We start from the raw sequence: 27421 nt of genomic DNA on the forward strand, positions 1-27421 counted from the left end.
TGCTGCTCATCAATTACAGTTTGGCCTTCAATAACATAATGCTCTCTCAGCTTACATCCCTTGGACTGAACTCCTCCGTATGCAACTGGGATCCTGGACTTTAAGGTCCTCTGCATACACCTCTCCGAGGAGCTGGAATGGTCAAACCACACGTGAAGAAGGCACGACAGCGACTCTTTAACCTCGAGCCTGAAGGAATCTGGCCTGTCCCTGATGGCCCTCAGTATTCTACCGGAGCACCATCGCGAGCATACTGTTGGGCTGCATCACAGCCTGGTACGGCATCTTCACCGCTGCTGACTGCAAGGCACTACAGAAGGTGGTACGCTCACCATTGGGTGCACACCAGGTGTTGCAGGAAGGCCAAGAAGATCATCAGGGGCCTCAGCCACCCGAGCCACAGCCGGTTCTCCCCGCTTCATCACTTAGACGCAGGCAGTACAGGAGCATCATAACTAAAATGGACAGACTGGCCAATAGCTTTTACCCCCAGACCATCAGGCTGCTGAATAGCCACCACTAGTTGGCTACCTGCCCCCGCTGGCCCCCTCGACTTCCTTATCCCCCCCGCTGCTCCTCTTTTGGACCCCCCTCTCAACAGACATCTACCCTGCCCCCAACCCAGTGGACATTTATCATGCTGAATAGCCACCGCTACTCCTACACCCACCTGCAATGTTGGAGCTGGGAGCTTAAGTATTTCACTGTACATTGCAACTACATCTGTGACCCTGTGCATGTGACTAAAGAAACGTTGAATCTAACTGTATTTCATGTCTTAGAATTTCTTACCATCTAGGCTAGTCATATAGACTAGCGTCCTGTCCAGGGGGTGTACTTCTACATAAAGCTTCCTCACGCTACAGAAACAGGAGATGGCTTCTTGCACTATGGTCCATTCAGGCTCAGACAAGGCTTACTTAGTCATATAGACCCAGATTTATGTTTTTATGAGTCCTGGTTTTGATCTGACAACATAGGAATGGGCTGTGTTTTGGCTGATCGTCAATCTGCTGCTTGTTTAAGGATTATGAGAAGTGGACCGTTTCTCTGCTCTGTGGGGGAGAAGAAAAACAAACCCACACTTCTCGACAGACAGCGCCAGAGATCCTGGCATGGACTGATTTAGGTCTAATGGTTTTAACATGGGAAGACCAAGTCAGGTGCACAACCAGCCAACCACTAATCACTGCTCTCACCACCCAATGGGACTAAATGGGTCTGTATCTGTGCTCTCTATCTGTGCTCCTCAATGGACTGCAGGCTACTCGCAGATGGATAGGATCGCTGGCTGAGTCCGTCTCTCTACCATGCTGTGTCGCGCTGCGTGCATTAGCCAGTCTATGTAGAAGAGGGAATTACTGGAACAGACCACAGACAGCCAATTTGATCATTACGTCTGGTGTTTTGATGGTGATGGGCATCTTGTCTGGGAAACCTCCTTTTAATCCGTGTCCTTACTGTAAGTGTGTGCTGAGGCTACATTTGGTCTAGTCTACTGTAGACTAGGCCCTATCATATTAAGCATATTCAATGCCTTGTTGATACAAAAAAGTAAGTAATGACTACAATGCTGACGTGATGATCATGTAATCTTTTCAATAGGAGATTGATTGGGTCTCTTCTCTTGCAGTCTATCAAAAGTGTGGCACTCATTTTGATCACAAGGGTTGTCAGCGATTTGCTGTGCGTGGATACTGCTCTAGATACATTTTCTTAGAAGAAAATAAGGCAATTTCACTTTGCTTCTCCTTGAAACAAGGCTTCTGATTGTCAAATTGCCTGTATCGCATGTCAGCCTTTCATCAGGAGTTGGAGTGTCCGTGAGAGAAAATGTTAGATTTAGGAGGGGGTCAACTGGCTGGGGTGTTGGGCAGACCAGGGCACGTTTGACCCCTAAAATAGAGGGTGTGGATACGGACCTCTGTGGTCCCCACCCTCCCTGGCCATGGTTATATTTGAGCTCGCTGTCAGTATCACTTATTGCAGAGTGAGTCAAGGTACCTCTAAACATTCCCTCTCCTTTCTGTCTGGCTGTTTCACGTTGGCAGCTAGAAATTGAGGTTTCTGAGGAATTCAAGAAATGAAGAGAAATCATTTTAAGACATCCTAGAGCAAATATGGACCGTTTTCAGTTTGACAAGCTAATAATTTATAACTATTTTCTTCAACCCATGTCAACGGTATCGTACATCTGTTATTTGTTTGATCTCTGCAATAGTGCTACTGTAATAACATCACTGAAGGACAAAACTATTTCCTCTGTTTCGAGATCCCTTTTGGAACTGTAAACCATAACACCATCATGATTGGTCCTGGATTCAATTGAAAGGATTTCTTGGTGCAATTTAAAGTAATATTTGCCTGTCTCAAAAACCTGTATTACAAAACGGCACCCATAATGACCAATTTCTGTCAGCTTATGTCCAATTTCTGACTGGAAGGTTTGGTAGAAGCCAGAGATCTCCAGTCTTAATGGGCTTTAGAGATAGTGACCCATATGAACAGTACTATGAATGACAATCTATTCCCTTTATAGTGCACTACTTTCGAACAGAGCCTGGTCAAACAGTGCACTATACAGTGTGTTCGTAAAGTATTCTGACCCCTTGACTTTTTCCACATTTTGTTACCACCTTATTATGAAATGGATTAAATAGTTTTTTCCCGATCATCAATCTACACACAATACCCCATTATGACAAAGGAAAAACAGGTTTCTAGAAATATTTGCAAATATATAAAAAATGAAAACTTTAACACATTTAAATAAGTATTCAGACCCTTCACTCAGTACTTTGCTGAAGCACCTATCGCAGCGATTTATAGCCTTGAGTCATCTCGGGTATGACGCTACAAGCTTGGCACAACTGTATTTGGGGAGTTTCTCTCATTCTTCTCTGCAGATCCTCTCAAGCTCTGTCAGGTTGGATGGGGAGCGTCGCTGCACAGCTATTTTCAGGTCTCTCCAGAGATGTTCGATGGGGTTCAAGTCCGGGCTCTGGCTGGGCTACTCAAGGACATTCAGAGACTTGTCCCGAAGCCACTCCTGCATTGTCTTGGCTGTGTGCTTAGGGTCATTGTCCAAAGCAACAGTCTGAGGTCCTGAGTTCTCTGGAGCAGGTTTTCATCAAGGATCTCTCTGTACTTTGCTCCGTTCATCTTTCCCTTGATCCTGACTAGTTTCCCAGTCCCTGGTGCTGAAAAACATCCCCACCATGCCCCCACCATGCTTCACCGTCGGGATGGTGCCAGGTTTACTCGAGACATGACGCTTGGCATTCAAAAGAGTTCAATCTTGGTTTCATCAGACCAGAGAATCTTGTTTCTCATGGTCTGAGAGTCCTTTAGGTGCCTTTTGGCAACTCCAAGTGGGCTGTTATGTGCCTTTTACTGAAGAGTGGCTTCTGTCTGGCAACTACCATAAAGGCCTGATTGGTGGAGTGCTGCAGAGATGGTTGTCCTTCTGAAAGCTCTGTCAGAGTGACCATCAGGTTCTTGGTCACCTCCCTGACCAAGGCCCTTCTCCCCCCGATTGCTCAGTTTGACTGGGCGGCCAGCTCTAGGAAGAGTCTTGGTGGTTCCAAACGTCTTCCATTTAAGAATGATGGAGGCTGCTTTGTTCTTGGACCTTCAACGCTGCAGAAATGTTTTGGTACCCTTCCCCAGATCTGTGCCTCGACACAATCCTGTCTCGGAGCTCTACGGACAATTCCTTCAACCTCATGGCTTGGTTTTTGCTCTGATATGCACTGGGACCTTATAGACAGGTGTGTGCCTTTCCAAATCATGTCCAGTCAATTGAATTTACCACAGGTGGACTCGAGTTGTGGACACGAGTTGTAGAAACATCTCAAGGATGATCAATGGAAACAGGATTTACCTGAGCTCAATTTTGAGTCTCATAGCAAAGGGTCTGAATACTTGTGTAAATACGTCTTTTTTTTATACATTTCAAAAATTCTAAACTGTTTTTGCTTTGTCATTATGGTGTATTGTGTGTAGTTTTTAGGGGGGGAATTATTTTTAGAATAAGGCTGTCACTTAACAAAATGTGGAAAAAGGGAAAGGATCTGAATACTTTCCGAATGCACTGTCTATGGAATAGAATCCCGTTCTAGGACGCACAAACTATTCCTGTCTGTCGTGACAGATCTGTTGGCTGTAGCTCTCTCTGGTCGGTAGGGACAGTCTGCCTGTCATTTATTTATGTGTATAGGGACATCATACACGCATGTTGAGTTTATTATGTCCATGTGTTTGAAGTCAGACTGTGAAATGTACTGAAGCTATGGCCAGTATGAAAATAGTAAAATACTGTAGGCCTGGTGAATTCTTGCTCAGTCGTAGAACTAATAACTGTTCTTTACTATGCTTGCTATGCCACTCTAGTCCAAAGCAGTAGCACGGATGAGCATCTACATGCTTGTTATTGAGTGAAAGGATGTAAAAATTATAATTTTTGTGTACAACATGGAGATGTTTACTTGTGAATGTGCTGTAATATCTCGTTGTACAGCATTTACACAGGCATCCTTTGTCACTGCAAATTAGCTAGCTTGTTCCTTTTCTCAAGTTTTTCCTCAGCCTGTTCTATTCTTTGGGACAATGTGTATTGTATCGTTCGGATTTTCTGCTGTCTTTGCTATAAGTAAAAGTGCTTATTTCATGCAGTACAAGACCAGCCCAGTGTGCTGCTGTGCTCTTCTTCCTCCCCAGACACTGAATAAAGTATCTGTTTCCTCTTAATATACACCTCTCCATGGGCAAGCCTGAATTCCAGTTCTACTCCCTATTTTTCATTTGGTAATTGGCAATGGTCTCTAGTTTAGGCTGTATAGCTTTTCCACTTCCGCTGTTGTACTACGGTAGTAGTGCCGCGGTAGTAGGGGAGCAGGTAGTGATTGTGTTCAACGTATTCCTTGTTAGTCTGTGAGTGTGTGTGCATGTAGTAGTAATAATATTAGCAGCATCTTGCTTTAAACACCGTTTGACCTACGAGGCACCAAAGCTAAGCCTTATCAGTAGCATAACGTATCAATTCAATGATTGAGCCTGGCCTTCAGTTGACCTCGTTGTAGCAATTCAGCATCACCATTAACAGATTCCACAGTGTGTCTGGGTGAATGTTTGTGGTGGTTTATCTGTTAGACTGAATTCTCCTCTCTTTGGGTCTTTGTGTTTTACTGTGACTGTCACCTCTCAGTACACTGTAGGTTATGTGTTTGGGAAGGTTTAGGCTATCCATTGGACTTAAGTCTCCTCTCGGTCTTTGTTTGGTGTGGCTATTTTCTCTGGGATCTGATGTAACCATGCAGGTAAGTCATTTCCCAGTCCTTGTCAGACTGGCAGTCGGTGTCTTAAACTTTTCCACAGGCTCCACTTTACTCCAACTGCATCGCATGTGGACAGTATTGTGCTCTAAACAAGTTTCACATGTCCATTGTGGGTACTGCACTGACCTGTTAGAAAGTTCTGTCAATATTCAACTACGGTAGCAACCTGTACTTTTTTAAATTGAATGTTTTTAACAAATTGAATTTGGACAGTGTGACTTTGGCATGGTGGTGGTGATCAGCATCTAGGAACACACTGGGAACTGACCACCTTGTTGAATTACTTGATTTGGGTCAGGGCATCTATGTAAATAGCAGAAGAGAACATATAAGAGAACATAGAATTAAAGTCATTGTCATAAGGACATGCTAAACTGTGAAGAGGGACATTATGCCCTTAGTTCTAGCAAAAGAGCAATGTGGGAACTGTGATTTGTCCCTGTGTGCCACAGTCAGTTGTCGTCATACCCCTTCCCCGGTGTCGTCATACCCCCTTCCCCGGTGTCGTCATACCCCCTTCCCCGGTGTCGTCATACCCCCTTCCCCGGTGTCGTCATACCCCTTCCCCGGTGTCGTCATACCCCTTCCCCGGTGTCGTCATACCCCCTTCCCCGGTGTCGTCATACCCCTTCCCCGGTGTCGTCATACCCCCTTCCCCGGTGTCGTCATACCCCCTTCCCCGGTGTCGTCATACCCCCTTCCCCGGTGTCGTCATACCCCTTCCCCGGTGTCGTCATACCCCTTCCCCGGTGTCGTCATACCCCCTTCCCCGGTGTCGTCATACCCCCTTCCCCGGTGTCGTCATACCCCTTCCCCGGTGTCGTCATACCCCTTCCCCGGTGTCGTCATACCCCTTCCCCGGTGTCGTCATACCCCCTTCCCCGGTGTCGTCATACCCCTTCCCCGGTGTCGTCATACCCCTTCCCCGGTGTCGTCATACCCCTTCCCCGGTGTCGTCATACCCCCTTCCCCGGTGTCGTCATACCCCCTTCCCCGGTGTCGTCATACCCCCTTCCCCGGTGTCGTCATACCCCCTTCCCCGGTGTCGTCATACCCCCTTCCCCGGTGTCCTCATACCCCCTTCCCCGGTGTCGTCATACCCCCTTCCCCGGTGTCGTCATACCCCCTTCCCCGGTGTCGTCATACCCCCTTCCCCGGTGTCGTCATACCCCCTTCCCCGGTGCCGTCATACCCCCTTCCCCGGTGCCGTCATACCCCCTTCCCCGGTGCCGTCATACCCCCTTCCCCGGTGCCGTCATACCCCCTTCCCCGGTGCCGTCATACCCCCTTCCCCGGTGCCGTCATACCCCCTTCCCCGGTGCCGTCATACCCCCTTCCCCGGTGTCGTCATACCCCTTTCCCCGGTGTCGTCATACCCCCTTCCCCGGTGCCAGAACAGCAGACTGTGCCCAGGCAGGTAAGCACACATTTAAACTGATGACTCCTGTGAAAACCATGTCTTGTGTTACACCTGTGTCACCGGGGAGTCTTCAGGTCTCACCTTTGTCCCTATTGACACCCTATTCCCTACACAGTGCGCTACTTTAGACCAGTGCTGGATAGGGCACTATATAGGGGAAAAGGGTGTCATTTGGGATGCTGCTGGTCTGTCCATCTTATTTTGATTTGTGCCAAACTCCCAAAGACATGACTTTGATTTGACAGTTTAATTTGTGGTTATTGGAGTTGAATTAGGTTTTGTGGCTTAGCTCTGGGAGGTTAGGATGGTGAAAGGAAGAGCGATGTGATTAAGTACGTTGAGGGCTCGCATTGTTCCTAGTGGTCTTCTAGCAGAGAGAAGGAAGAAAACAGAGAAGGAAGACAACCTTTTGCAGAGAGAGACAGACTGAAGAAAGAGAGCAGGAAAATTACCTTTTGCAGAGAGGGAAATAATGTTTTTTGGGGGGGGATTTCACATTGGAGTCAGAACCCAGTGCAAAATTAAATGGAGAATTTGCTGAGCAGTCTGAAGTGGATAATATGGAGTTGGCCCTCTTTTGGAACCTCTTGATAACCTAATGCATTTATCATGATTTGTCAAGACCTTTAATGAGCGCTAATCTCCACTGAGATTTCCAAGTATTTGAAGTGTAGTATTTTCTAATCCAAATCCCGCCCAATGTAATGAATCCAAGGGGATAAGTATACTTATCAAACTGGAGTAGGACGGTGTCCTATTTCTGACGGCATCAGCAGAACTATAATTTCTCATTAACAAACTGTCACTCCACCCCCTCAAATGTGCACTCGGCCTCCAATTACAGATAAGGGTGTTTTAACACTTGGTCCCTTTCAGCCAATTTTTGTGAACTCAGTGCGGTTCTCTTAATTTTGTGTTCAGTGTGAACACTCCAAAGGAACTTGGACTACTCAAGAGCCCCTAAGCGAACCGAGCTGAGACCATTCGGTTTGATTGAATTCTGAGGTCCGTTTCCCTTTTTTAGGACAATGTGAACATAAAGCTCCCCAGGTTCGCTTGTTATTATTCCTACACCACAAACTAGACTACTGCAACACTGTTTCCCCTGACATAACCCCTCACGTTGGTGCCACAAAAGAGACTAGATGATGTGCAGGTTTGTCAAGGATGCATATAAATTCCGTAATGTGTGGACTTTTTAGTTAAGATTATTTGTTTGCAATGTGATCTATAGGCTAACAGAGCTTCATAAGCTGTTTATTTGATTGTGGGGTTTGAATAGTGTGAAGACATTTGGTGAGAATCACAGTACAGTACAAAATCAATACTAGCTCTTAAGCATGAGACACACCAAGAATCTCGCTGCCGATAGACTGCCAAAAAGTTACTTATCACAGTGGGAGGCCTGCCTTTCTTTTTCTAGAACATAAGCGGTACCTGCTGCGTGCCGACCTGGTAGCGACCAACCAATCGCAATGCTCGTCAGTGGCCAACAACTTGACTTTGCGCCAATCAGAGAGCACGAACCCCCACGTGGGGGAGCCAACAATGTTTTTTTTTTCTTCTTTTTTTTTCTCTCCGTACATGCACAGATCATCAAATCAAATCAAATGTATTTATATAGCCCTTTGTATATCAGCTGAAATCTCAAAGTGCTGTACAGAAACCCAGCCTAAAACCCCAAACAGCAAGCAATGCATGTGAAAGAAGCACGGTGGCTAGGAAAAACTCCCTAGGAAAAACTCCCTAGAAAGGCCAAAAACCTAGGAAGAAACCTAGAGAGGAACCAGGCTATGAGGGGTGGCCAGTCCTCTTCTGGCTGTGCCGGGTGGATATTATAACAGAACATGGTCAAGATGTTAAAATGTTCATAAATGACCAGCATGGTCAAATAATAATAATCATTGTAGTTGTCGAGGGTGCAACAAGCACGTCCGGTGAACAGGTCAGGGTTCCGTAGCCGCAGGCAGAACAGTTGAAACTGGAGCAGCAGCATGGCCAGGTGGACTGGGGACAGCAAGGAGTCATCATGCCAGGTAGTCCCGAGGCATGGTCCTAGGGCTCAGGTCCTCCGAGAGAAAGAGAGAAAGAGAGAATTAGAGAGAGCATATTTAAATTCACACAGGACACCGGATAAGACAAGAGAATACTCCAGATGTAACAGACTGATCCTAGCCCCCCGGCACATAAACTACTGCAGCATAAATACTGGAGGCTGAGACAGGAGGGATCAGAAGACACTGTGGCCCCATCCGATGATACCCCCGGACAGGGCCAAACAGGCAGGATATAACCCCACCCACTTTGCCAAAGCACAGCCCCCACACCACTAGAGGGATGTCTACAACCACCAACTTACCGTCCGAAGACAAGGCCGAGTATAGCCCACAAAAATCTCCGCCATGGCACAACCCAAGGGGGGGGCGCCAACCCAGACAGGAAGACCACGTCAGTGACTCAACCCACTCAAGTGACGCACCCCTCCTAGGGACGGCATGGAAGAGCACCAGTAAGCCAGTGACTCAGCCCCTGTAATAGGGTTAGAGGCAGAGAATCCCAGTGGAGAGAGGGGAACCGGCAAGGCAGAGACAGCAAGGGCGGTTCGTTGCTCCAGCCTTTCCGTTCACCTTCACACTCCTGGGCCAGACTACACTCAATCATATGACCTACTGAAGAAATGAGTCTTCAGTAAAGACTTAAAGGTTGAGACCGAGTCTGCGTCTCTCACATGGGTAGGCAGACCATTCCATAAAAATGGAGCTCTATAGGAGAAAGCCCTACCTCCAGCCATTTGCTTAGAAATTCTAGGGACAATTAGGAGGCCTGCGTCTTGTAACCGTAGCGTACGTGTAGGTATGTACGGCAGGACCAAATCGGAAAGATAGGTAGGAGCAAGCCCATGTAATGCTTTGTAGGTTAGCAGTAAAACCTTGAAATCAGCCCTTGCCTTAACAGGAAGCCAGTGTAGGGAGGCTAGCACTGGAGTAATATGATCAAATGTTTTGGTTCACAGATGAGACAGTCACATTTAATATGCCATGTAGGCTATGGGATGGTAGCTAGCTAAGTGCACAGATGCAATGCACACAACACTAAATACTTCCTCCAAGCTAGCTAACCACTGTCGCTAGTATTGACGTTTATACTTAAATCACAATGGATTAGCTAGTTTCCATGAAACAGCTGCCTGTGTTAGTGCGGTGTCCTTAACCAGCTAGTTAGCTACCTACAGTATCAGTCAAGTTTCGACACACCTACTCATTCAAGGGTTTTTCTTAATTTGTCCTTTCTACAATGTAGAATAACTGTGCAGGCATCAAAACTATGAAATAACATATGGAATCATGTAGGAACCAAAAAAGTTTTAAACAAATCAATATATATTTGAGATTCATCAAAGTAGCCACCCTTTGTCTCGACAGCTTTGCACACACTTGGCATTCTCTCCACCAGTTTCACCTGGAAAGATTTTCCAACAGTCTTGAAGGAGAGAATTAGCTCAGTCATTTTAAAGCTATCTCACCACAGGATAGGGCTTACTATCGCTGTTTTAAAGTGTCAATAAAGGGTGCCTCTGATGCCAGAGCCTGCATTAGTGAACATTAATGTTGTCAAAGGCAAACCAAGAGAGAGGGACATGGCTGTCGACCTACTACACATGCTTTGAGACAAGGTATGAGGAGGCTGTTCCCAAGACAAGGTCAAAGGTCAGGGGTGTTGTGACATTTCCTGTCATGGATTAACAAGCGTTGGATTGCTGTAATCATTGGCTAGCTGGAGAAGTGTTTCCACCATCGTTAACTCCATGATTGGAGTTAACGAAAAGGGTGGACAATCAGGATGTAGACTTATGAGACACTCCTTTAACTCCCTCAGTTAGCATGGAGCCAATGCATAATTCTATATACAGTACCAATCAAATGGTTGGACACCTTTTAATTTTTTGTGTTTTCTAAGTTGTAGAATTATAGTGAAGACATCAACTGTGGAATCATTTAGTAACCCAAAGTGTTAAACAAAGTAAAAATATATTTTAGATTCTTCAAAGTAGCCACCCTTTGCCTTGATGACAGCTTTGCACACTCTTGGCATTCTCTCAACCAGCTTCACCTGGAATGCTTTTCCAACAGTCTTGCAGGAGTTCCCACATATGCTGAGCACTTGTTTGCTGCTTTTCCTGCGGTCCAACTCATCCCAAACCATTTCAATTGGGTTGAGGTCCGGTGATTGTCGAGGCCAGGTCATCTGATGCAGCACTCCATCACTCTCCTTTTTTGTCAAATAGCCCTTACACAGCCTGGAGGTGTGTTGGGTCATTGTCCTGTTGAAAAACAAATGATAGTCCCACTAAGCGCAAAACAGATGGGATGGCGTATCGCTGCAGAATGGTGTGGTAGCCATGCTGGTTAAGTGTGCCTTGAATTCTAAATAAATCACTGCCAGTGTCACCAGCAAAGCACCCCCACACCATAAGACGTCCTCCTCCATGCTTCACGGGGGGAACCACACATGCAGAGATCTTCCGTTCACCTACTCTGCATCTCACAAAGACACGGCGGTTGGAATCAAAAATCTCAAATGTGGACTCATCAGACCAAAGTATAGATTTCCACCGGTCTAATGTCCATTGCTCGTGTTTCTTGGCCCATGCAAGTCTCTTCTTATTATTGGTATTATTGATGTCACAACACAACTGATTGGCTCAAACACATTAAGAAGGAAAGAAATTCCACAAATTAACTTTTAACAAGGCACACCTGTTAATTGAAATGCATTCCAGGTGACTACCTCATGAAGCTGGTTGAGAGAATGCCAAGAGTGCAAAGCTGTCATCAAGGCAAAGGGTGGATACTTTGAAGAATCTCATATCAAATATATTTTGAGTTGTTACATGATTCCACATGTTATTTCATAGTTTTGATGTCTTCACTATTATTCAACTGTATAGAAAATTGTAAAATTAAAGAAAACCCCTTCGCTATGGGCTGGCACTGGCAGGATTATGGAGAGTCAATTCAATTGTTTCTTCATCTTGCTAGGTAGTTATCCAGCTGTGGCCATCTGCCTAGTAACAAGGGCTTTCTACAAAATAGCAACATTAGAGCAGATAGTTTGGAATCTAGCCCGTAAGCAATACGTACGGATATACATTGCCAAACAATGCTACTGTCACCTGGTTTGGAGTATTTTAAAAAGGCTGAGTGGCTGATGACTTCCAAGGTCTTTGCTGTGTGAACACAAAAGAGAGTACGAAACAATTACAGAATTATTTAATCTGCAGTTATTCTTCAGCTATTTATTTTCTTACCAATAATTTGTGCATGTTAATAGTGTCTTCTGATTTACAATGATTATGGAATGGCTTGTCCTGCACTTTGTCAAAACCCAGAGTGTATTGAGTGAATGTTGGAAAAAGGTCTTGGTTCCTTTCTAAACACAGCAATGTGAATGCAAAGAGAACTCAGACCACAAAATAAGTGAAGTGAACCTGCATAAGAGTTGGGTCCTCATTCAAAGCCAAGGGCAGTGTGAATACAAAGAGAACAGTTCTTTTCGGGGTTTTTTTACACCAGAGGACTGAGATTGGTTCTTTTAAAGAGAACTATATGTGAAAAGTCCAATTCCCCAAAAAGTCCCCATGGAGTGCCAGTCTCAGACCCCCCATTTTGACCTGTTGACGGGGTTAAGTGTTGGCGCTCACCGTCAGCACTCATCAATAACACAACGTTGATCTCTTCCAGATGCATCGTGGGTCAGGACGGGGACTTATTCATCCGCTCAAACAATGACCATTAGCTGCTGTCAGCTCACTTATAATAGGTTACATCCCAAATGGCACCCTATTCCCTACATAATGCACCATAGGGCTCTGGTCGAAAAGTAGTGCACTATGTAGGGAATAGGGTGCCAAATTGACTGTTGTAGCTTAGTTGGCTTATGGTGTTACTCTTTAAGCCATAGCTCTAGCTGATTGTTCTTCATTAAGTGCGTACTGGTGAAGGCCTTGGCCTTATCAGGGGCCTTGTTACTGGATGAGATGAGAAAAGCAGAGCCGTTGAGCGGTCAAGAGAGGGGCTCTGAGGGCATCCCTACTCTGCATCCCAAATGGGACTCTGTTCCCTTATTATTCCACTACTTTTGACCAGGTTCCATAGGGCTCGCGTCAAAAGTAATGCACTTCATGGGAAATAGAGTGCCATTTGGGACAAAGCCCTTCTTTACTGGGGGAAACGCTGACCTGGCCTCACAGGATGGGAGGTATTGGACACCTGGGACTCTTCCAGACGCTGTATGATGAAACATTTCTACTTCAGTCCTTTTTCACGCTGCTCACTTTTAATTGTACAGATTTATTGCAAAAAGCAAGGGAGCTCTTGTTTTCTTTCCTGAGTAGCCTAGTGGCAGGTAGCCTAGTGGCAGGTAGCCTAGTGGCAGGTAGCCTAGTGGCAGGTTAGCCTAGTGGCAGGTTAGCCTAGTGGCAGGTTAGCCTAGTGGCAGGTTAGCCTAGTGGCAGGTTAGCCTAGTGGCAGGTTAGCCTAGTGGCAGGTTAGCCTAGTGGCAGGTTAGCCTAGTGGCAGGTAGCCTAGTGGTTAGAGCGTTTGGCCAGTAACCGAAAGGTTGCTGGATCGAGTCCCCGAGCTGACAAGGTAAAAATGTGTCGTTCTGAACATGGCAGTTAACCCACTGTTCCCTGGTAGGCCGATATTGTAAATAAGAATTTGTTCTTAACGGACTTGCCTAGTTAAATAAAGGTTCAATTTAAAAAAATAAGTTCCACATGTTGGCTCGTTGTGTTGTGAAACACACTATAATTGCTCAACATTGATAAAGATGAGCTTAGCCAGCTGTTTCGCAACGAACAATGCAACTTCCCTTCTACTCAGCTGGCCAGGCCAGTGAATAACAGTAACATCAGAAGGCATCTTACTGCCACTTGAAGAAAGTCCTAACTTTTAATTCAGTGTTATTTTCTCTGGCCAGACAGACACTATGGAGAAAGACTTTGGCATTGTTTAGAACACCATTTATTAGGTTTTGCAAACTTTCTCTCGACATGTCTCAAGCTCCTTTTTGGAAGATGTCCCTTTTTCCAAGGAGCTGGCTGGAAAGGGCAGTCACACACATGGCATTTACCTCACTGCAGGAAAAGCAATCTCCTTTCCTACAGTCCAGGCTAGATGTCGCACCACCTACAAACAAGTGCCATGTTCTGCTGGCAGCTTCTCTCTCAAATGGCTACAACTGAGGCCCAGTGTCTCTTTGTGCAGGAAAACAAGCTACTCAGACAGAATGTGTGTTGATTAATGATCCGACGGTAGCGCAGACACCACCTCATAAAAATGTTGTGGACTCACCGTGATTTTTACGAGGGGAATTGAAAAGCTATTGCTGTCGAGAATCGCCTAGCAACATGAGGGCAATGGCAGCACCTGCATACCCAAAGATCCGTCTCTAAGCTCTGTTCTCTTCTTGAACCGTAGAAATAGAATGCGTAGTGTTCTGTGTCTAGAACACCTTGGCCCATGCTGGGAGTGTGAAGGAACAAACTGGCTCCATGTCCTCTGCTCTCTTGGGACTCCATAGACCTAGTTAATAACCAAACACCCACCAAATGGCTGCAGTTAACCTAAGACCTGGAGAAACAATACACCGCCGCACTACAGTCACCATGTAAACCTAGCTGAAGTTATTTACTGCCGTTTCCTTCTTCCTGTGTCTGCCAAGTGAACCGTATTATCAGCCAGGCTGCGTGGGTTCTACTGGACCTGTTTTGATGTAAGAGTTGGGTGAGATACTGTGTTTTTAACAAACATCTCCATAGTGTAGCGGAAAGCATGCCGAGATGCCATTCCGACATTCGGCCATAGATGTTGTCATTGAGCCTTTTCAAACAGTCTCCTTGAAGCGCTTCCTTCTCTGCCGCAACGCGACACAAGTTGTTCCCAGCTAATTGAACACCCACATTGTAAAATAAGCCCATGATGTCTGATTAAGTGTTGATTGGCTTGAGAAACTGTTATTGCAGCCCAAACAGGAAAAATATAGCTTCAATGTGATTAAGGGTGATACTGTGTGATTCATGATTCTCATTAACTGTTCTCCCACCAGGCTTAGGAAGTTAGTTGCTCCTATTTCTTCAGACTATACTGAGGTGCTTAATTGGGTGGTGTTCTGTTGAATTAACCAGTAGGCCTAAAGCAATACACATGGCATAGCTCTTAATTCTTTTTATTTGTACTTTTTTTTGTCTACTTGGTAAATATTTTCTTAACCAACAGTGCCGTTCAAGAAGAATTAAGGGCTTGTAAGTAAGCATTTCACGGTAAAGTCTACACTTGTTGTTTTCAGGCACATGTGACAAAGTTTGATTTAAGTAGGCCTATTGTTTGTGGAGCCTGTTCTTGTTTTCTTTGTTCTATGTTTTCTATGTGAGAATGTTAACACAAGCAGCACATGTAGGCTAGTACAGTAGTTCATGTGAGAACAAACCTTTCAGGTCTCACGTATCTGAAAGATGTGGACTGTAGTTGAGGTTTACGTTTTTGTTTCAATTTCCTACAGTTTACGTGTAATTTCACTTTGATATAAATGAAAGCTGTAACACAAAGGTTATGTCTAGCCTTTATCCCAGGAAATTATTTATTTTTATACATTTGAATTACTATAGCTCCGTCCCCGATTACGATTCCATAATATCCCTGTAATTCAATGTACACTATATACACAAGTATGTGGACACCCTTTCAAATGAGTGGATTTGGCTATTTTAGCCACATCCATTGCTGACAGGTGTATAAAATTAAGCACATAGCCATGCAATCTCCATAGACAAGCATTGGCAGTAGAAGGGCCTTACTGAAGAGCTTAGTGACTTTCAACATGGCACCGTCATATGATTGCCACCTTTCCAATAAGTCAGTTTGTCCAATTTCTGCCCTGCTAGAGCTGCCCCGGTCAACTGGAAGTGCTGTTATTGTGAAGTGGAAACATCTAGTAGCAACAACGGCTCAGTTGCGAAGGGGTAGGCCACACAAGCTCACAGAACAGGATTGCAGAGTGCTGTAGCGTGTAAAAATCGCCTGTCCCGGTTGCAACACTCTCACTACTGAGTTCCAACCTGCCTCTGGAAGCAACGTCAGCACAATAACTGTTCATCAGGAGCTTCATGAAATGGGTTTCCAAGGCTGAGCAGCGGCACACAAGCCTAAGATCACCATGTACAATGCCAAGCGTCGGCTGGAGTGGTGTAAACTTGTCGCCGTTTGACTCTGGAGCAGTGGAAACACGTTCTCTGGAGTGATGAATCACTCTTCACCATCTGGCAGTCTGACAGACAAATCTGGGTTTGGCAGATGCCAGGAGAACGCTACCTGCCCTAATGCATAATGCCAACTGTAAAGTTTGGTGGTGGAGGAATAATGGTATGGGTCTGTTTTTTTGTGATTTGTCTAGGCTCCTTAGTTCCAGTGAATGGATATCTTAACAGCATACAATGACATTCTAGACAATTCTGTTTCCAACTTTGTGGCAACAGTTTGGAAAAGGCCCTTTCCTGTTTCAGCATGACAATGTCCCCGTGCACAAAGCGAGGTCCGTACAGAAATTATTTGTTGAGATTGGTGTGGAAGAACTTGACTGGCCTGCACAGAGCCCTGACCTCAACCCCATCGAACACCTTTGATGAATTGGAACGCCAACTGCGAGCCGGGTCTAATCGCCCAACATCAGTGCCGACCTCACTAATGCTCTTGTGGCTGAAGGGAAGCAATATTCCAACATCTAGTGGAAAAGCCTTCCCAGAAGAGTGGAGGCTGTTATTCCCCCCTTTGCTGTTCTAACTCCATATTAATGCCCATAATTTTGGAATGAGATGTTTGACAAGCAGGTGTCCACATACTTTTGGTCATGTAGTGCAGGTCTTACTCAGAAACCTTTTTCCCAGATATTTTCTATAGTTTCCATTAAGTGAAATGAATAGGGGGTTATTACACTCAAACTGCTCCTTCCATTCCAGTCACAATTGTTCTACACTTGAACATGATTCTCAATTTCGAGTGGGTTGTACGCTCTCTCTGACGTGTGTGCGTGCGCAAGATATGCGTCAAGTGTGATTGTACTGTACGTCTACAAGCCATCTGTCAAAACACTGATTTAATGGGTGGATTGGATCTAATTGATGCTTGACTGTTTGTGTGATGTTGACCATGTCTTATAACAAAAGGCTATAGACAAGTCATCTCGCCCCTGTCATGCCACAAATCAAACAAAACATCAATTAGGCTAGGCACAGTACGTATCTCTCCAGTGTCCGCTACTGACCCTCGTGGGTTGTTTTCACCACATGATTTGAGTCTTGTTATTGCTATTTATTTTCCTATGTTATTTTCCTTGTCTGTAGACCGTGTTTAATCAGCTACTTATGAGGATATTATTGGCCTGGTTGGGCTCATACATATTGGGTGTTGGCTTTAGACCCAGCTGAGCGTTGGGTGTTTTGGGTTATAGATGTTGGCTGTAGGCACAGCGTTGGTTGGTGTTTTGGGTTATAGATGTTGGCTGTAGACACAGCGTTGGTTGGTGTTTTGGGTTGTAGATGTTGGCTGTAGACACGGCGTTGGTTGGTGTTATGGGTTATAGATGTTGGCTGTAGACACGGCGTTGGTTGGTGTTATGGGTTGCAGATGTTGGCTATAGACACGGCGTTGGTTGGTGTTATGGGTTGCAGATGTTGGCTGTAGACACAGCGTTGTTTGGTGTTTTGGGTTGCAGATGTTGGCTGTAGACACGGCGTTGGTTGGCGTTATGGGTTATAGATGTTGGCTGTAGACACGGCGTTGGTTGGTGTTATGGGTTGTAGATGTTGGCTGTAGACACAGCGTTGGTTGGTGTTATGGGTTGTAGATGTTGGCTGTAGACACGGCGTTGGTTGGTGTTATGGGTTGTAGATGTTGGTGTTATGGGTTGTAGATGTTGGCTGTAGACACGGCGTTGGTTGGTGTTATGGGTTTCCGGATGTTGGCTATGACAGGGACATTGCGTTTAGTGCTGGTTGTTGACTGCTATGTAGGCCAAGGATCTGGGCCATTACCTCCACTCGCTGACAGCTCTGCTATCTAGCCTCTAGTATTTACCTGGCATACAGGGTCTAGACAGACAGGTCCAACTGCTGCGGGCCAAGTGTGACACCTGTCTGCTCCCAGTTAACCAAAACACCGTGGACTGCTCTAAGAGAAGTGGACATCTCCTGTTTGGGTTGGTTTCATTTGCCATGGCCACTGAGTCTATGTAAGTAAGCCCTGTTCACGCCAGAACGGCCCATAGGGCAGGAGCACGTGTCTGTAGCATGAGGCAGTTTAATGTACAAGTAGACCCCCTGGACTGGACTCTAGTCTACTTGCCATAAACTGTATTTCAGATGGAGATAAGAGGAGATTATTAACTTGATGTTTATGGTATGAATTTAATGATTGCATCCCAAATGTCACCCTATTCCCCGACTAGTGCGCTACTTTTGACCACAACCCCATGGGCTTTGTTCAAAAGTAATGCACTACGTAGGGAAAAGGGTGCCATTTGGTTTGTAACCAATAAATCACAGGGATATATGAGGCATTGGGAAACTCACTAGAACATGACATTGAAGGATGAAGTAAATTGTAACCGAATGAGTGAAATATGATCAAGACATTGTTATAAAGCACTCCATATGCCTCTATCCATATGTGATTTAGTAGACAGTTGAGGACAGTTATAAAGATTTGTTGCGAGTTCATTGCTATGGCCATTGTGTCCATTGTGGTGTTCGCTATCCTTTAGGGATGTGTAAAACCTGTGTTCAAACTGGGTAACAGAGAATTACACACATGCATGCACACTAGGGACGGGATGAAACCAGTATCACAATATTTTTTCCATGGCAAAAAAATAAATAAACACGATGCAGGCAACTTTTTGGTCCTATAAAAATCTGTTGTGTGTAAAATTGTGTGCTATAGTTTGGAGCATCAATAAATGTGACTCTTGATGACAACAATGATAGTTTCTAACAACACGGTTGTTTTCATAAAGCAGTGAAGTGGTGCTAAATGTTTTGTTTCCTTGCCATGATACTAACAAGTATCACGATACTGGTACCTTCCTGTCACACACAGACACACACATGCATGACATATCAATCATGTAAGTGTCTGCAGAACCACACATACGGTCTCTCAGGGCAATCAACAACACATTTGAAGTTGAACAGTTAGTGTGTAGTCATCCTCAGGGAAGACCACCCCTGTTCATTGTGTGTGTGTGTGTGTGTGTGTGTACGCATGTGAGTTATCTTGTGGTGGGGCCAAGTATGTGCTTGTCAACAAATGTAGCAATTAGTACTGGGGGGGTTCCTGCTGTGTAGATTGCTTCACCGCACACGCGTGTGAAGTCGCCAAAAACCCTGCTGCAGTTTACTGGAGGACTTTAACCATTCCGTTACCTAGTTGAGGTCAGGAAAGCGCAACTCTGTTCTGATATCGAGGCGGAGTTGCGTATTAATAAGTGGTCGCACGATTTATTAGCAACAAATGGAGTCATCAGTCGACACTAACAATATTCCGCGGGGTGCTGAAATAAATACTTTTAATAAACTTTTAGCGAATACAACCACCAATTGAATCTCAGCTGATGTAGTACGTCAAGGCCGCTACGTATCCAGACGAGTAACACAAATGGAGAAAAAGTTGGTGGTTGTATTGTTTAAAAAAAATTAAAAGTAGGCATTTCAGCACCCCGCGGAAGGACCACAGTTGTGCAGGACACACATAGGCACAGGTAAGCGTTTTCAGATTTGACATTTTTACAAGTGTCGACTGATGGTGACTCAATGTTGTTGCTAGCAAAACGCTTGACCAGTTATACTCAATATAAGAGAACAGAGTTGAGCGTTCCATTGACCACAAGCAAGTCTCTCACATGCTCGGGGCACTCCACATAGGGCTGGCACAATGCAGCAGCACACACAGCAATATAAATAATAGAACGGGCTTGGAACCTTTAACCCTGGCAATTTGACTGGTGAACGCATGGATGCGGTGAAGAGGTCAATCGAACTCGACCAGAACAATGGAATTGCCATTGAGTGGGGGAAAGATTGCGAGTCTCCTCATTGCCCCCAACCAAATTATCATACATTTAGACTATAGTTTATATGTATATTTCACATTATGTTGAGGTCAAAATCTGAGTATAATGCTTGTATGGATGTAAAGCCCAACACGTTAGTCATCGTTACCAATCAACTGTATTACAGTTCAAATGTACTTTGACTACCATTACCGTATGCTAGCTATGCTAACCAGTTTGTACAAACGGGACTTGAAAAGGGACAATTTCTACATTTTATGCAGCAAAAACTGCCAAATATATCCAAATTGGACTTAAGTAATTACCTTTAAAGCTTGCAAGAAAGCCATTGCACTGTAATTGTGCATGTGACGACATTTAAAACTTGAAACTTGTGGGCCTGTTACAATACACAAATCATGATGGATTTGATGAATATCCACTTTGTTAGATTTGTTGAATATGCCCAAACTCCTTTACAACATCTATTGGTACACTCACAATGGCTGCCTGGTATTGTATGTTCATTCTAATTATGTTCATTTATGCGGCTCATGCTAGTTTGAAGAAATATAGGTTAAGACAACCTGGTAACTAATTTGGAACCAGTGCCGCTGCTTACTAGCATAGCTGGTCCTATTGTTGCAAAGAGTTATATGATATTAGAATCCCGTTGTCTAAACCTTTTTGTTTTCTTTAACCTAGAGCTCATGCATTGCATGTATTTTCTGTAATGTCAGTTGAGTTGAATCAACAAATCACAGCACATCTTGAGTACACTTCCTGTTTTTACTTCCTGCTTTGCTCCTATGGGTACACTCGCAATGGCCGCCAGTCCACCATACTATGCCATCATTAACTTGAATGGGGACATGTTCTATTCATTTTATTTCTATGGCAACACATGCAGCCAGAAGCAGAGCGTTTGCTATTTGAACGGTTATTACGGAGACCGCGGTCATTCGGCTGGCCAATTACCATCATCCAAAATTCCATGACAGTCACCCTAGCGCCGCACAATCAACACTAGTAGTCACCTACCTGGAGATACAGTGAATGTGATAAGAGTGAAACGCAATACAAACAACCTTGGATGTAACTTACCAGTAGATATTAACATGGATCCTTTATCATAGCCCTGAGAGTGACACATTCTGGAGACTAGGACCCTAGTCTAAACATCCACACCGTATCCATGTACCCAGTATACAGTGCATTCAGAAAGTATTCAGACCCATCTTGGGTATGACGCGACAAGCGTGGCACACCTGTATTTGGGGAGTTTCCTCTCAAGCTCTGTCAGGTTGGATGGGGAGTGTTGCTGCACAGCTATTTTCAGGTCTCTCCAGAGATGTTCGATCAGGTTCAACTCTGGGCTCTGGTTGGGTCACTCAAGGACATTCAGAGACTTGTCCCGAAGCCACTTCTGCATTGTCTTGGCTGTGTGCTTAGGGTTGTTGTCCTTTTTGGAAGGTGAACCTTTGCCCCAGTCTGAGGTCCTGAGCACTCTGGAGCAGGTTTTCATCAAGGATCTCTGTTCTTAGCTCCGTTCATCTTTGCCTCGATCCTGACTAGTCTCCCAGTCCCTGCCACTGAAAAACATCCCCACAGCATTTTGTTGCCACCACCATGCTTCACCGTCGGGATGGTGCCAGGTTTCCTCCAGATGTGATGCTTGGCATTCAGGCCAAAGAGTTTTCAATCTTGGTTTCATCAGACCTGAGAATCTTGTTTCTCATGGTCTGAGAGTACTTTAGGTGTCTTTTGGCAAACTCCAAGCGGGCCGTCATGTGCCTTTTACTGAGGTTTGGCCACTCTACCGTAAAGGCCTGATTGGTGGAGTGCTGCAGAGATGGTTGTCCTTCTGGAAGGTTCTCACATCTCCACAGAGGAACTCTAGAGCTCTGTCAGAGTGACCATCGGGTTCTTGGTCACCTCCCTGGCCAAGGCCCTTCTCCCCCAGTTTGTCCGGGCGGCCAGCTCTAGGAAGAGTCTTGGTGGTTCCAAACTTCTTCCACTTTAAGAATAATGCAAGGCCTTTGTGTTCTTGGGGACCTTCAATGCTGCAGAAATGTTTTGGTACCCTTCCCCAGATCTGTGCCTCGACACAATCCTGTGTGGGAGCGCTACACCCAATTCCTTCGTCCTCATGGCTTGGTTTTTGCTCTGACATGCACTGTCAACTGTGGGACCTTATATAGACAGGTGTGCCTTTCCAAATCATGTCCAATCATTAAATTTACCACAGGTGGACTCCAAGTTGTAGAAAATCTCAAAGTGGATCATTGGAAACAGGAGCTGAGCTCAATTTCGAGTCTCATGGAAAAGGGTCTGAATACATATAATTAAGGTTTTATTTTTTTATATAAATTTGCAACAATGTCTAAACCTGTTTTTGCTTTGTCGTGACTGGGTATTGTGTGTAGATTGAGGGGGGAAACATGATTTAATAAGTTTTAGAATAAAGCTGTAACGTAACAAAATGTGGAAAAGGGAAGCGGTCTGAATACTTTACGAATGCACTGTACCTCTGTATAATCACCACCAGATGGATCCCAGAGGGGGCCAGTCTTATTCTATCTTGCATATTATTATGGTGCCCATAGGGACCAGACCGTGGGAATGAGTTTCACTGACTCCACTATATTGGGCACAGTTAAATAAAACAACTACACTTAGGAGTTATTAGAAGGGTTATTGCATATATATGCACCACGATGTATTTTTACATTTACATTTTAGTCATTTAGCAGACGCTCTTATCCAGAGCGACTTACAGTAGTGAATGCATACATTTCATTTCATAATTTTTTTTTCTGTGCTGGCCCCCCGTGGGAATCGAACCCACAACCCTGGCGTTGCAAACACCATGCTCTACCAACTGAGCTACAGGGAAGGCTACATGCAAACTCACATCCTTGTCTGTCTTTTATAGAATGTTCTGTCGGGCTACTCTAAACTGACGGTTGACCCCTGGCTGGTTTTACCAGTCATATGGGTCTGTGTTCTCCCCACGTCACAGAGACGTATATTGAGGAATGTTGGTTCAGCTCTGCCGTAATTAATTAGGGTGCTAATGAGATTGAGGGACTGTGTCCACATGGCACCCTATTGCCTAAAGTGCACTTCTTTAGGCTAGAGCACTGTGGGCCCTGGTCAAAACTAGTGCGCAATATAGGGGCTAGGGTGCCATTTGGGAAGCAACCAGGGAGGGCCTGTGTTGAATTGGACCTCCCTATGCCCCCTAGGGGTAGTTAGTGTCTCTGCTCTCTGTTCTTATCTAAATGCTATAAAACCACAGGCTCCCAGGCTTTAGCTGCTTTAATACACTGGAACCTACCAGGGCCAGAGTGTTGTGGGCTGTATAAAGCACAATCAGATGTTCCTAAAACAAGGCAATGCAGTGGGCCCATGCCTAACGGTGCCCTATTCCCTATATAGTGCACTACTTTTGACCAGAGCTCTGGTCAAAAGAAGTGCGCTTTACATTGAATAGGGTGCCATTTGGGGAAAAGGCCGTATACCTCCAGTGGACAGATACCGGCAGAGTTGTTGTTGTTGTTGTTGTGCCCTCAAATGCTGCCTGACTCTGTTGTGGCCAGTAGGGGATTGGAGTCAGAGACGGACTACATTTGGTTGCCTTTGGGCTTCTGCTGTACTGCATGGTGAATAAGATCTGTTTCTGATGTGGCTGCCTGCCTGTGTGACTGTTAATGGCATTTTGAACTATTTTGATCCTTCCTCACAGCACTGAACCAATAACACAAGCCAGCTGAACACACGTGGCCTGGTGGACCTCTTAGTGACGGCTTGGATGTCATATTCAATTAACTGCAGGGGTTCTTGTCCTTGAAATTAATAAGGCCTCCCTCCGTACGATAGGAAGCCTGAATCATACAGTAGATAAAATCATTGGTGGGATCCATATCGACTAGAGTCAGACGTCAACTTAAGTTCTTAAGTCGTGTGTCTTTTTCCTCCTTTCTCTCTTTCTCTCTCCTTCTTTCTCTCTCCTTTCTCTTTCTCTCTTTCTCTCTTTCTTTCTGTCTTTTCTCTTTCTGTCTCACATTCTTTCTCGCTCTTTGTCTCTCCTTCCCGACATATTCCCTCCATCTCTCTCTCGCTACTTCCTGACTGTCTATTACTCCTTCACACCAAGCTTTTCACTATTAGATACAGAACCAGTCAGTAGTTTGGACACACCTACTCATTCAAGGGTTTTTCTTTATTTTTACTATTCTACATTGTAGAATAATAGTGAAGACTTAAAACTATGAAATAACACATGGAATCATGTAGTAACCAAACCCTTGAATGAGGTGTCAACTTTTGACTGGTACCTTATGTCTTGCTCCCAGATACAGTATATGATTTACAAAAGATAAATATCTGTTGATAATGTAGTGATTCCAGGAAGAGTAGCTGCTACTTCTGCAAATGCTAATGGGGATCCAAATACATGTAAATGGTCAATAAAGTAATAATCTTTTTCCCTCTTTCCGTCAGCTGGTGGCGGTGTATGATGAGCAGGAACCTCCCCATGGTGGCGACGGCACCAGCGCCAGCTCAACGGGCACCCAGAGTCCCGACATGTTTGCCACCGAGCTCAACACAAGCAGCATGTCTGCTTTCCAGCCCTACCAGGCCACCAGCGAGATAGAAGTCACTCCGTCCGCCCTCCGAACTAGTAAGTTCACAAATCAAACACCTGGGTTACGTAAAACGAGCATGCCTTTCCCGACATGTAGACCAAGGAATCATGTCTGCAACGTTCGACAACGATTGGCATCAGAACGTTGCGCTGGGTCCAAGGAGCATTAAGCATTGATGGGAATTATGTAGCATACAGATATATCTACTGTGGCTATGCAGATATTTTCCTATGTGGGAGGAATCTAGTGCAGTCAGTTCTTTAGCCACATAAAATGATCACATTAAATGTTTTGGCCCGCTGGTCTTGAGTGGGTACAGAACATCAGGAAGATGCCATTAACTAACATCAGTCTAAGTGGGCTTTTGGTTGGAAACTGTTTTTGAGTGGGAGTACTGTAACAGAATAGCAGTATGTCATCAACAAGCAAACGACTGTGCCACAGTATATACAAACATTAGTTGTGTGCAGCACAAAAAGAAAAGCAACAAAGTTAAGCTCCATTCATTGTCACCGTTCTTCTCCAAACTATGTCAGAAATCCCAACGGCTTATTTGCTGCTCCACTGAGTCAATAAATGGACCACAGAGAGCGGAACCCTGGACAAACTGTAGCTAAGACACTGTTTTAATAAAATACCTCTCCAAGGCACATTCCCATATTCTGACCGATGGGAACGTCTCCACTATGCTGCGGCTCCTCAGTGCTACTTCCAATGGCTCCTCTCCCCTGCATGTCTCCCAGAACATTCAGTGACACATCACCATAGAGTTCTGTTTATGACTAGCACCTTCATCCATACTGGAACCCTGAGCAGGAGTCCCATGATGCTGCGCTGTGAAAGCGGGCGCCTGTTCACCAGGAGCGCGAGAGACATGTTCAGAACTATGGTGTCTCTGTCTTAGTCATGGGACAGCATTACAGGGAGGGAGGAGAGAACTCTGTCCTAACAGGTCTGACCATCCGGCCTCCCCAGACTCAAACTCCCAGAGGCCTCTCTGTCTAGCTGCCTACTGGAATCAAATTGCTGTCGACAGCATTCCATTCATTGTCCAGATTATAATTAGGATTATGATCAGAAAGAAATATTAGAATAAGAAGTTTACTCTCATATAATTCTCATTTTATTCAGAATCCCTCCCCATCCAGTCTTGTTAGCTGTGTATTCTTTATATTGTCCAAATTATTCTACTGGCAAAATGTCATCTGTTATTAAAAACTGTTCCAATTACATAGAGGACCCTGTGCAGATTCATTCCATTTCTACCAGTTCTGCAAGATTTAGTAATATAAAGTTAGGCCCTGTTAAAACATTTTTTTTGGCTGAAGACATTTTATACTGTCAGTTAACTATAGTTAGAGGTTAGAAAGTATATTGCTCTAAAAGGTTATAAATTAGGAACCTGCTTGGTCTGATTATGCTGAAAATGTGTCATTATAGCATATTCACATCTAATCTCAAAAATCCAATTAGTTGACTGACCTGCTAATAGCACAATCTAATGTGAAAGCACTCCGAAGCTACTCAATCAATCATTAACCCAGGGCTTCCCAAACTAGGGGTCACGGCCACGTGTGCTGTTGCCTGATTTTAAAATGCGGTTGGGAGAGAATTTGCGCTTGTTTCACAAAACCTCTGGGAAACGCTAGATGCCGTTGTAATAAAGAGGTTTCTGTTTTCTTCCTACAAATGTCTCTATCCTTTGAATGGTTTAAGCAACAAAATATTATGACCCCATCACCGAAAAATGACTGTCAGGAACACGTAGGTACATAATGTTTCCCTCTACGATGCCCACAAGCCGTTAGAACCAAGTGGACAAGACCAGGCACTAAATTAGACGGGGGGAAAAAGATCATCATCAATGTTCTTTTCTACACAGAATATAATACATTATTGCCTGATGATCTTCTGAACTTCCCAATACCTTTCTGATGCATTTCAGTCACTTCAAACCATACTTCCTTCAGATTGAAATACTGTGGGACTGATTTGTAATGTCATAGCCCAAATAACAAAAGTAAACATTGGCCGTTGATTACATACATTTTTTTACATAGTGGGGTCACAGATTTTTTTTGTTGTATGAAAATGGGGTCGAGGGTCAAAGGTTTTGGAACCCCTGCACAATTTAACATTTATTTAATGTAACCTTTATTTAACTAGGCAAGTCGGCCTACACCAACCTCCGATAAATCCTGAGCATAGGCATAATAGTGGGCTCCAGAACACCAATTTACAGCTGATAGTGGTGAACTCTGAATTCAAAGTTTTGTTATTTCTATATTGACGCAGCACTGGGTACCCAGACTGTAATGGCTTTATAAGAGAGAATAACCCACGCTGCTCAGGTTCACATTAAGAATGGACTAATTACTACTGTGAGAAGGGAATTGGCAAGAACTTCTGCTGAGCATCATAGTCTGAGTTGGACTACTACACACCAACAGATTGAAACATGTGTCCTTGCTGAAACTAAGGTCCTGATTAGGACCAATACACAAACCTAATAAAATGACATGAAGAGGACATCAATATGGAGGAGCCTGGAGAGAAGGTCAACTGAATGAAACCCAGCTGTTTGCTGGAGCGATGGGCCAAAGTAAGGAAGTACATACTTTCCCAAATAAACTCATTTTGACCTTCTCTGCTGTCTCCCTCTCTTTCCTTCACCATCTCGCACGGTCTCTTGCTCTCCTCCAGATATGCCCCTCCATGTGCGTCGCAGCAGTGATCCAGCACTGGCGATGGTCAACGGGCCATTCAGCGACCCCCGTGTGACCCTGCCGCCAGAGGAGCCGTCCAGGAAGAACCCCACCCGCTGGTCCACCACAGCTGGCTTCCTCAAACCACGGCACTCTGTTGGAGGCACCAGCACTGACGCCAACAGCCTGGAGAGAAAGGTTGCC

The 27421-nt window shown here is 44.8% G+C and overlaps 1 protein-coding gene across 6 annotated transcripts in view; it reads left to right on the forward strand.

The window, feature by feature from the left end:
• The window catches only part of LOC115169829 (partitioning defective 3 homolog), a 264582-nt gene that overhangs the window by 100314 nt on the left and 136847 nt on the right, over positions 1-27421 (forward strand). For all 6 annotated transcript variants that reach the window (XM_029725831.1, XM_029725832.1, XM_029725833.1 and 3 more), the window contains exons 3-4: positions 24367-24547; positions 27216-27415. In XM_029725831.1, the coding sequence (XP_029581691.1) occupies positions 24367-24547; positions 27216-27415 (381 nt within the window). The remainder of the gene's footprint in view (positions 1-24366; positions 24548-27215; positions 27416-27421) is intronic.

The sequence above is a fragment of the Salmo trutta genome, chromosome 31 (assembly GCF_901001165.1).
Source record: "Salmo trutta chromosome 31, fSalTru1.1, whole genome shotgun sequence".
In the NCBI taxonomy this organism is placed as follows: domain Eukaryota; kingdom Metazoa; phylum Chordata; class Actinopteri; order Salmoniformes; family Salmonidae; genus Salmo; species Salmo trutta.